General features: G+C 33.2%; 1 protein-coding gene across 3 annotated transcripts in view; it reads right to left on the bottom strand.

Moving 5' to 3' along the window:
- Window positions 1-12,526, bottom strand: part of LOC130447914 (early growth response protein 1-B) — a 52,576-nt gene that overhangs the window by 11,217 nt on the left and 28,833 nt on the right. For 2 of the 3 annotated variants that reach the window (XR_008910285.1, XM_056784971.1), the window contains exons 1-2: window positions 10,120-10,637; window positions 865-2,012 (exon numbers count right to left, since the gene is read on the bottom strand). Coding sequence is in view for 2 of the 3 variants with exons in the window: in XM_056784971.1 (XP_056640949.1) it covers window positions 865-2,012; window positions 10,120-10,444 (1,473 nt within the window). In the remaining variant the exon portion in view is untranslated. Of the gene's footprint in view, window positions 1-864; window positions 2,013-10,119; window positions 10,638-12,526 lie in introns of those variants that run through there. The other variant, XM_056784970.1, reaches the window with a different exon arrangement.

Below are 12,526 nucleotides of genomic sequence, written 5' to 3'. Positions count from 1 at the left end.
TATATAGTATGAAATATCGACGAAAAAATTGATTTGTATTACGTTTAAACATTCAACGAAGACCTTCAAAGTACTACAAAGAAGCGTATTATTTACCACGACCACATTCGCTGATGACGATAACATCATTACATATGACAGAAATTCCGAAATAACGTCTGAAACTCTGCTAAATAGCCTAGCCAAAATACAACAATATATGACAAAATGGAGGATAAAATATTTGAAATGTCCGCTTATGAAACTGAGTTCCAAAGAAATCCTTCAAAGTGACGAAGTGAAATATCTGGATATGCATCTGGAAAGGAAGTTAAACTGGAAAAAACTTTCCATGTACTTGCTACTAGGTGAAAAATTTTATTACCAAACCATATTGAAAGCAGTCTGGACCTATGGACAAGAATTATAGGGAACGATGCAAATATAAAGATTGAAATTTTACAGAGACGGTCAGTCCAAAAGGAAAAGTTGGTTTTGGTCCCTTGGTTTATAACCAATGAAGCCATTCACTAGGATGCAGGTCTATCGTATGTCAAGGAAGACATAAAGAAGTTCGTGGAAAAACGAAAACTGCACCCAAATGCATAGTGCAAGGGTTGAAACAAAAATTACCGAGCGAAGAATACATAAAAACTCCCAATATCAAAAACAATCAATACTAGGGTGGTAGTCCTACAGATGGTGTCTCATAATTGCGATGAAAAATTGATTTTTCTAAATAATCCTAACCTGGAAAATCAGTGATTAGATAAAGGACAATTACCAGAACCCTTTGTAAAGAGAATAAACTCGAGTGGGCTTATAAAGGTCTCAGATGATTGAGCTGTTAATGTCAAGGTATAAAGTGATAATAAGAGAACTTACCTTGGCGTGTCTCTTCTTCTCGTCGCTCCTGGCAAACTTCCTTCCGCAAATATCACACGAAAACGGCTTTTCACCGGTATGCGTCCTAATATGCGTCGTAAGGTGATCAGATCGCGAAAAACTTCTCATGCATATCCTGCACTGGAACGGTTTTTGTCCGGTATGAATTCGTATATGCCTCGTAAGTTCGTCCGACCTTGAAAATCTTCGATCACAATTTTCCACGGGACACGCGTAAGGACGTTCGTGAACCGGCGTTTTACTCGGCCTATTCGGGTATTTTCGGGGTTTAACCGGTACGAGTTTCAACGGAATCGGACTTTGTTGGTAAACCTGACTGAGTATTTCGTGTCCTTTGCTGGTTGAAGGGTTATATTCGGCTAATTGTACGTTATAACCCGAACTCGAGCTCTGACCGAGATCACTACATGATCCACTAAACGGTTCTTGTTTGGGTATTAGAGAAGACGGTCCCGGTATCACTAAAGCACTAGAGTTCGGTGAACCGTAATCTTGATTGGTATCCCATTGGTATTTAGGCGTACCCATCGGTTGTCCGACTCGCGAATATACCATGTCTTGTTGCATGTCTAATTGGAGGTTTGTACTTGTACCTGAACAATTCGGATAGGAAGGCGGTTGTTTTAGAGCTAAATTAGTATTACATTCCATCGTGAGCATTAGTTGTTCAGTTTGAGATCTGTCGTCGTATTGGGTACCTGCCGGACTTGGTGTAGCTGATGTGTATTGTTGTTGAGGACTTTGGGAAGAGCCTTGAAGCAAACCGAACATAGCTGGATATATTGGTTTATCTCCAGAAGATAGCAACCATTGATTTACGGCGGAAGGTGAATGTGGCATGTTTTGGGTTGACATACCGATCGGACTTCCGCTTTGCATCTGTATGCTTCCGGATAAATTCGGACTGCCGGCTGATGTATAAACCGATCTGTGCTGTATTTTCGCCATGTTGTTGTTACTGGAATGAGGGTACATACTTAACGTGCTCTGATTTGTATTTTCTTCTTCTCTTAAACTAGGCGAAAGAGCGGTATCTTGAGGGGTGGCTCTTTCTGTGATATGACTGCTGGGCGAATGGTGCGGGCTGGCGTGTTGTTCGATAGACAGTTCTTCAGGATCCAAGGAACCTGAAACGAATCATTTTATAATTTAATATAGCGACTTGGGTAATTCAAGACAGGCTGCTGATTAAGGAATTTCATTCATATCTTGTTTTTGTGAATGGATTTTTATAGTAAATTTGATACTTTAGCAGATAAAGAATTTTTATTCTCGTTTGCTAGAATGAAGATTTTAACCGCATCATCTTTGAATATTTATAAGATGTATATATAATCAAATTCATTGGTATATTGATAAGTGTAGATTTACAATATATTGGACAATATAATTGGGCACGTGTTATATTCGAATAGTCAAAATAATTAATACGAGGGTAGATCCGAAGTTTCACAAAAATATATCAAAAACTACGAATCGATAGGATGGTTTTTTCTGGGTTTTCACATCTCATTTGTGTAATAATCAACAATATCGTGTTAGGAAGAGAATTTATAAGAAAATATTTCAAGCGGGTGACAGTAGACACCGCGGGAACTAATGAAATTAATGGTATTCACCAACACACATTCTTGCACATTCATAGCTGTTGTTCTTTCCTTCGGGAATCAGATAAAACCTTTTCGTGAACCGACTATTGAAAGCGCGAAATCCGTGGAAATTCCAACTATTTTAAATCGTTGATCAAAAGTACTTTGCATTTAGGAAAGAATATAAAAGGTTTTCCAATAAGAGGTGTTATTTTGAACAGCCCGCTATTTCGGTAAATGTCACTTTCGAAGCTGTCGTTTTTTGACATTTGACAAGTAGAAACTACGCCATTAATGAAAACGGACCGATACACGCTTCAACAACGCATTGAAATTATTAAAATTCACTATAAAAATGGTGAAAGTTTGGCAGAGACGGTTCGTAAAACTAAAACATTTAGACGTGAAGCACCTTTTCGGACCGCAATACAGAAATTGGTGGAAAAATTTGAGCTGTTGGGACAAGTTAGTGATGTGAAGAATAAAACCCGTGCACGTCGCTCAAGAACAACTGAGAATATTGCTGCTGTAGCCGAAAGTGTTGAAGAAAATCCAGGTTTGTCCATTCCTCGTCGTTCTTTGGAATTAGCCATTCCACAAACGTCATTACACCGTATTTTGCATAAAGACTTGGGTCTTAAGGCCTATAAAGTTCAGTTAACACAAGAACTCAAGCCGGCCGATCATCAACAACGTCGTGTCTTTGCTGATTGGGTCCTTGAAATGCATGAAAATGATCCGGAATTTCATCGGAAAATCATCTTAACTGATGAGGCCCATTTCCACCTTGGTGACTACATCAATAAACAAAATTGTCGAATCTGGGGCTCGGAAAACCCAAGAGTTTTTGTTGAAAATCCTCTCCATCCTCAACGCGTGACTATTTGGTGCGGTTTATGGTCTGGAGGTGTCATTGGACCTTACTTTTTCGAAAATGAGGCTGGAGCAACAGTTACGGTGAATGGATTGCGCTATCGAGAGATGATTAATGATTTTTTATGGCCGGAATTGGATGGTATTGATTTGGACAACGTTTACTTTCAATTACACGGTGCTACGTGCCACACAAGCAACGAAACCATCGATCTTTTACGGGAAAAATTTCTCTCGAAGAGGTGATCACAATTGGCCACCGAGATCTTGTGATTTAACACCTTGCGACTTTTTCCTTTGGGGCCACGTGAAAGATAAGGTCTACGCCAACAGTCCAGCATCGATTCAAGACCTCAAAGATGGAATTCGTGAGGCTATCGAGGACATAGGGCAGCCGCTTTGCAATTTGGTTACGGAAAATTTCAAGAAAAGGATATGGTCCTGTAAGGGCAGTCGTGGCGGCCATTTGGCTGATGTTGTGTTCCAGGAATACCGTCAATTATTATTTATATGTTTTAGTCTTCATTATGAATATAGTTTTAGCTCCGTTGGGAATATTAATAAAAAATTATGTGTGCTATTAGTTTTTTCGTATTATTTTATTTTTTGAAGCCTTCGCGTGTCGGTTTGAAGGTGGTGTAGAGCAGAATCCATCCTGGAGGACGATTTTTACCGCTTAAAAGGATTGCTACTTTGTTCGGAAAGTGTCAAAAAAGGGTTTACCGTTCTCATTTTTTTGGTAACATTGTAAATGTAAGGTACGCCAGTTCTGATTCAAAAATACAAAAAAAAACAACAAGATATTTTTGTTTATTGATGTTTTAATACCAGTGATAAATTTAATAATGAAAAGACGTTGAACTTCATGGTTATTAAAAACCATTGCCGGATGAAGATATACTTTGTAATTTATTATTGTCCTTTGTGTATTGAATCCTTTTTATCGAATATCTTCCATCACAAACTCAAGATTTTTTCAAGTTATGAATATTACTATGATTGTATTCTTTATAAAATCGTTTGAAAAAAGTTTTTCTATTGGAATCTGTTATATTTTTTATCTTGTTTGTAAACATAAGAAAAGTGAGGTTATGTTTAAGTTCGAATGCAGTTTTTTATTTTAGATTGATTGGATATTTCCGTCGTTTTTTCAAAATCCGATAAGGATATAATATTTTTAGGGTATATCGGTGCTGGACATCCTGTTTAACGAAATGCACCGGGTAATTTTGTATTAAAAAAAAATGTTTGATTTATTACATACGTTTTTACGACTATTTAAAGGGGACGTAGAAAATTATGCACATAAAAATAAATTGCGTAATGATAAATGTAAGAAAACAAAATACACAACATTGTTTATGTTGTTAGATTTTAATGATTTTGTAAAACGTTCAAATGGTTGTTTGTTAGTAAAAGGCCACATCATGGAACTTAGAAAGAAGAAGATCAAGTTTTTTCTTAATTTTACCATTCGTTAGACCTTAACTTAGCTCAGATGTGCTCTAACTGAATTGAATTGGATAAATTGAAAGGGAAAAAAAGTTAAATGTTTTTTTATATTTATTATTTGCTATTTTTGGACCAAACTGAACCAAGGAAAACAATTTTTGAGAATAAAAACCATTTTTTACTTAAAGAAGACGTGATTTGTTAACAATAAATTTAGAAAATCCATTTGGATCATTTTTTGACAGAGGAAGCTCAAAGAATACATTTTTTGTTCACATTATATTGAGAGAAGCCATTTGCTGACAAAATTGATATTACAAAAGCCATTTTTCTATAAAATAAACTTGCAGAAGTCATTTTTTGAATTTAAACGCATACAACCGATTATTTGTTCATATTTGATTTAGAAAAATCATATTTTGATTAAATTAAATCGAGAAATGTTTAAAATGACAAAATTTTTGGAATAAATTGAGTTAAAATTAAATGTGAAAAAATCATTTTGCCCCTAAATTTGACAAAAAAGCCCTTTTGGAGAAAATTATATTAGAGGAGACATTTTTTGTCCATGTATATTACAAAATTTTGAATTAACAACAAACTTTTTGGCTAAATTTGAACAAGAAAGGCTTTTTTTGACAAAATTTATTTTACAGGTGGCACTTTTTGTCCAAATTAAATTTTAGAAATTATTTCTTTTATATAAATTTAATTCAGAAAATTCATTATTTCACTATAATAAATATCCAAAAGTCAATTTCGACCAAATTAAAATTGCGAAAACCATTGTCCGGCTTAATTTGGTCAAATTAATTCCAGAGAAGCCATTTTTTGTCCATATTAGATGGAAGGAAATTTTTTCCATAATTTAACTGGAAAAGAACTATTTTTTGAAAAACTGGAAACCAGAAAACCGGTTGTTGTTGCTTGGAAGTTATAATTTTTTTCATTAAACTTCCGTGACGAAAGTAACTCCAGAGGAGCCATTTTTTGTCCAAATTAAATTTGAGAAATTTTTTTAAATAAATTTAATTCAGAAAATTCATTTTTTCATTACAATAAATATGAAAAAGCCAATTTTGACCAAATTAAAATTGCGAAAACCATTTTTCGGCTTAATTTGATCAAATTAATTCCAGAGAAGCCATTTTTTGTCCACATTAGATCGAAGGAAATTTTTTTTAATAGTTTAACTGGTAAAAAACTATTTTTTGAAAAACTGGAAAGCAGAAAACCCGTTGTTGTTGCTTGGAAGGTATAATTTTTTTCATTAAACTTCCGTGACGAAAGTAACTCCAGAGGAGCCATTTTTTGTCCAAATTAAATTTGAGAAAACCATTTTTCGGCTTAATTTGTTCAAATTAATTCCAGAGAAGCCATTTTTTGTCCACATTAGATCGAAGGAAATTTTTTTTAATAGTTTAACTGGTAAAAAACTATTTTTTGAAAAACTGGAAAGCAGAAAACCCGTTGTTGTTGCTTGGAAGGTATAATTTTTTTCATTAAACTTCCGTGACGAAAGTAACTCCAGAGGAGCCATTTTTTGTCCAAATTAAATTTGAGAAAACCATTTTTCGGCTTAATTTGTTCAAATTAATTCCAGAGAAGCCATTTTTTGTCCACATTAGATCGAAGGAAATTTTTTTTAATAGTTTAACTGGTAAAAAACTATTTTTTGAAAAACTGGAAAGCAGAAAACCCGTTGTTGTTGCTTGGAAATTACTTTTTTCTATTAAAATTGAGCAAGAAAAGTCCTTTAGTGACGAAAGTAACTCCAGAGGAGCCATTTTTTGTCCAAATTAAATTTGAGAAATTATTTTTTTTAAATAAATTCAATTAAGAAAATTCATTTTTTTACTACAGTAAACATCAAAAAGCCAATTTTGTCCAAATTAAAAGTGCAAAAACCATTTTTTGGCATAATTTCATCAAATTAATTAAAGAGAAGCCATTTTTTGTCCACATTAAATTTAGAAAGCATTTTTTCTGTCATCAGTCTAATTAAAAAAGTCGTTTTTTGACCCGACTGCATTTGTGATCAAAACAAGTAATTCCAAACATTGGAGTTTTTATTATTTTAATTATAGATCTGAGATATCATAAATTCCATAGGAATTATTGAAAAACAATTCTTCTTTTGTCAATTTAAGTTTCACCTATGATATCAACTTGCAATCATTTGGTTGGTTAAATAATGTAATTGTGAAAGGCCATTTATTAGAAGATATCTAACCTGCATTATGATTTAGTTCGTTGGTTGGATAATTAACTAGTAAAAGACCGTTTTCCAAATGAACCGATTAATATTATAATCGATTTATTATGTATATCGATTATTCTAAAGTCGAAAAGAACATTTATATCGCAACAAGTGTTACCATATGCTCGAGCGGATCTAGCCTAACCACAATGTTATTGGATTTTTAAGCGACGGACGGTCTCTGAGACTGCAGCGCATCGCTTTCGAGGACAATCAATACTGCGGCAAAACCGATCCATTCAGAGAATTGAGGCGCTGAGGTTTTCATTCAACAAAATTTTACTATGATGTAACACAGAAATGGCGGATGAATTTTCATTGTCACATATAATCGATAAGGAAACGCGTTAAATATAAATTTTACGACGTATTTTGTCGGTTATTATATTTATTAGTATGAAAAATTTTGCTATTATAAGGAAAAGTTATAAAATTGTATCGATTTTAAAAACAATCAATTTTATTAATGAACTTCCTCACTTATCGTGAGTTCTTCTGAAGATTAAAAATCAGCAAATACAAGTTTTGATTAACAGAGACGTATTAGGAAAATTATATTGTTGTGCCTATTTCTAATTTCAAATATTTTAATTTTATCAACATTTTTCATAGATTTTCTACGACAAATCAAATGAAAAGATAACGTATGTAAAAATGTTTGGAAATTTATTTATTTTGTAGTTGATTTAAATGGAATTTTTGAATTATTTAGAAAAAAATATTGCTCAAATAAAAAAAACGATAAAACTTCGAAAAGTTCAATTAAAAAAAATTATTTTTTATATAAATTGAGAGAAAATTGGGCTTATTATTTCGAAATATGATACAAAAAAAGGTAACGAACTATTGGGCGTAATACAAGCCACAAATCTGCGTTTTTCAAAATTTCATGCTTCGTTTTTATCAACAAGTATCTCCAATTTCAAGTAAACGTCAAATCACCACAATAAATCGAAAAACAGAGAAATATTTAGGGTAAAAAGGTTTCAAAAACATCATTGAATAGCATATGTAGTAAAGGGGTCGATCAAAAATGAAATTAATTCAATTTTTCGACGATATTTAACTTAGATGACCAATTTTTTTGTTAAACATTCATATGGAATTTACATTTTCAAAAAAGTGACACAAGGACACGAGTTTTTCGACAGAACTAACTTCAGAATAATTTTGTTGTTCACATTAGACTAGGAGAAGTTAGATTTAGAAGATTAAATTTAAAAAGACCATTTTCTGTACCACTGGAACTCAAAATAATCATTTCTATCCATATTTGACGAGGAAATATATTTTTTTTCATTCCAATTGTATAAAAAAATATCATTTGTTGTTAAAACAAACACCAAAGTGTTTAGTCTAGAGTTAAATTGAACCATTGAACAATTTTACTAGTTCATTATAATACGAGGGGCGATCAATAAATCTGTAATCTGAACTAAACGTCAATCCACCACTATACACCAAGATATCGAACTATCGGATTTTTAGGATAACTAATTAACTTAATGTGGTGGATTTGATGATGATTCTTATATTCTGGTCCATCTTATTATCCAGACTCAACCCTCGGTAATTATTTCTTGTTTCCAAGTTTCCAAGTGGAAGGAGATTTGAATCCAAAGATAGAATCAACTCACAGCAATTTTGATAACATATTTTTTAGTTAATAATAATGGAGAAATGTAATTTTTCTAATAATTTAATTGATAAAGACCCATGGAATTGACGTGTTTTAAAGAAACTAACCTATGAAAAAGTTCCTTTAGAACAAAATCAACTGTTTACTAAAGATAACCGTCAAATTATTTTGATTTATAACGTCGAGTTTTTATTTAACATATTTTGTATATATGTACAAAAAATTCAAACAACTGGAACCAAATATTGACAGAAAATAGAATGAAAATGAACAGAAAGAAAGAAAAAAATTCAAATCAAGGTTAACGAGGGACTTATACAACTAGTAGCTTGCAGATCACGTTGGAAAAAACTGGAGGAATTGAGAAATGTAATAGAGGTAACGAACGAAAAATGCATTAAGCGAGGGGCTGATAAACAAAAAAACAATCTCCAAACAAAAATAAAAATGTAAAAAACAATTCCCAGGGAATGTCTCGGTGGTAACTAGGAAAAGAACAACATCAACATGGGACGACACACGCTAGGAAAAATGTTGAAACAATGAAAGGTCATGGTTCAAACCAAAAGCGTAAGATTGAAAAGACTGCAACGTTTTTATAAGAAATTGGTTAAAAAGGTACAGATTAGATAGATTTCTTAAGTATCTACCATCTTTGTATAGTTATAATTGGTGATAAATAGTTTTGTTGTTCCATAACGACCTCTGTATTCAAAAAAATGGTTTAACGTTAGAAAACGACAAAAATAAAGATTGCGACGATGCGAGATCGTAAATTAACCAAAAAAAAAAAGTTGTAAGCATCTTATCAGGCAGCATGGATAATATTTTAGCTAAAGTTATGTGTGAAACGTAAGCAAAAACATATAAAAGCGAATTTCTCTACAACATTTGATATACGACAAAGAAAAAAACGTTTTTTGCATTATTCTACAACTACAGATGCAACTTGGTTCTACAATTATGATTCTGAATCAAAACGAAAAGATAAGAGGCGAAATAGGGAGGTTAAAAGGTATTTTTCTAATTGGATTACCTCCAACAAATATATTATTGAATATAGAAAAAAGAAAATAAAGACCAAAATGATAATAATAATAATAATAAAACGTCGCGGAATTTGGTCCATCGATATCTAGTTGTTTTATGCAACATCGCCAGTTGTTGGGTAGATGATATCCTTTAATTTATAGCGACAAAATCGAATATTATGTCAAACTTTGAAATTCCGTAATACAATATCGGATCGTGAGTCCGACACACGGTTTATTCGCAGACATAACATGAAACTGGCAGAGTTATTTTTGTCAGCCACGGCCGCGCGTCCGCAGTATATTTAGCTCAGAGCGAAATATAATTTGCACCTGTTACTTTCTTCTCAGTTTTTTTTTTTGGTTACGAATTTTTCTTTTGAAACTAACCTGTAATAGGCGGCGGTTCGACGACGGTGCTAGGACCGAAGAAAGTCGGAGCGTCGCTGGACGTTGTTACTGGAGTATTAAGATCGCCAGGTTGGGCTTCCGAAGGAGAAGGATCGTCCGAAGGTGAGCAAATAGAAGCTGGAATAGGGCTACCTCCGCTGTTACTACTACTTCCGGTTTTATATAAACATGTATCGAAGCTAAGTACGTTGAAGTGATGTCCGGCTGCCGCGACGGCACTTTCCGTCAATAAAAACGCCGAAGAATGGTGATGATGGTGGTGGTGGTGCTGATTAGGCAGCGTATCTAATGTGTCCATGATCATTTTGCCACTTTTTGGTTGGTTTTTTACGCCACCCGGGCACTCGGAATCGAAAAGCTCGTTTAACCGCGCACTTAACCGTTTTTCAAATTAACGCTATTATCTGTTTTCGTTTTAGTTACGAATCGCGCACCTACTCGCACCGAACTGATCTCGGGAACTGATCGGCGACCGCGACGAGTTTAGTTTTATGAATGAAGTCACTGTTCCATATTAGGAAGTCGTCAGTAAGGGGCTGGCCAATAACAGAGAGAGGCAGTGTGCTCGCCCCTCCAACGGCCACCTCCCCACTTTGTGACGTCGACGTGACGTAATAGTGGCGCTTAGAAGTGCTACAGGGAGCATGTAACTAATTGGGGGTTTTAAGGTGGTTTTTTAATAGTTCGAACAGCTGGACGAACTGCCACAGGTTGTATTTTTGTGCGAAGGGTTCATTACACTAAGTGAAATTCCCGTGGGTGATGTTGCTTTGATGTTATTTCAATTTTTCGGAACAGATGGATACGTATTATTGTACGGACGACATTTTCTTAATTGAAATTTACTATCTGTAATAACCGAACGCCGCATCCAAATGACGATTAAATTTCAAATAAATTAAGGAAATGTTGATTTTATTCAAAAAAAATTCTAATGGAATACGCGACTTACCCAATACGTCATTGAATTTATTTACTCTAAAAATTGAGATATTAAGAGAAATATTTCATATCTCCAATGTGCAGTGGCGTAGCGAGCTCAACTCGCCCAATATATTTTCAACCCCTCCTCATTCAAAAACCATACAAGGTTAAGTGCGTAAACGGCTGCTTTTCTCGCAAAAATTTATGTCTAAATTCGTATGAACTATTTCAAATAGATGTCACCTATATCAATCTGCTGAAATTAACTGAATAAAATAACACGTCCAACTCTATGACTTGCATTAACAAATCTTCTGCTATAATAAGTTCTGTGCTTTGAGGTTATGATTTTTGGTAGATAAAATATATTATTATTTAAAAATTTTTAAATGTAATTTGCTTATGCCCCATGTCGCAGTATATTTCTCAATAAAGATTTATTTTATTCAGGTTTAACAACGTTGCCAAATATGAAACAATATTGATATTTAGTGTTAGTATTTGATGCTTGGATACGTTAAATTCTTCTCTTCAACTTATTTTATGTTCAACAATATTCGCAACTGTTTATTAATAATAATTGTTTATAAAAAAAATCAACAGACATACAAACATATGTCTAGTACTACCTGACGCTCATAGACAAAATGATAAAATTATATTGACAGTTATTTATACGTATTTGTAGATTTGAGTGGGTATAAACGAGTAAATCACCAGTTATTTTGCACTGTTATATATAAATGTCTAAATTTTTAAATTTATGGTGGAAATAAATTAAATGAAAATGATAGATTCGTTTCTCAACTTACTAAATAGTTGTAAAAACGGTGAAACCGGCGGTTTGTAGGTGTTGAACGGGTAGTAAGTACTAAATTTAAGGATAAAAATTGATTCTTATCATCTGCATATAATAATTTTATGATTTTATTTACGTGGATCGAATTTAAAAAATATATTTAATACAATACCAAATAATAACACGAAAAAACAATAAAAATATAATCAATTGCTGGAACAATAGCAGATATATTAATTTTTGTAGACTTTTTCTCCTACAGGGTGATTCAACATAATGATATAACCATTTTGTGAGTTTTTTGTCCATTTTTCGGACTATGGGAATCGATATCTGGGTTTCTCCAGAGTTTTAACACGTTTTAATCTACATCTACGTAATTTAAGCACGTAATTTTGTTTTTCGTGACCAAGTTTTTCAGTTTTTTTGTCAATTTCTTCAAGGATTTTTCACGATTTAATAACTTTCTTTATTATCATTTTCCATATCTGTACCTACTCAAACGTGCATCACAAACCATCGATGAATAATTATAAAGAGTGAGGTACATGTATTTATATGATTTCTATTGTATAAACGGTGATGTTTTCGAAGGAACCAAAAGCAAAAATGTATTCGTTGGTGAAAGTGATTTCTAAGAATCCTAGAAGCGAATTCATACCT

This window comes from Diorhabda sublineata, chromosome 8 (genome assembly GCF_026230105.1).
Source record: "Diorhabda sublineata isolate icDioSubl1.1 chromosome 8, icDioSubl1.1, whole genome shotgun sequence".
In the NCBI taxonomy this organism is placed as follows: Eukaryota; Metazoa; Arthropoda; class Insecta; order Coleoptera; family Chrysomelidae; genus Diorhabda; species Diorhabda sublineata.
The sequence above is the reverse complement of the archived record's forward strand: the minus strand, read 5'-3'. Positions and strand labels throughout refer to the sequence as shown.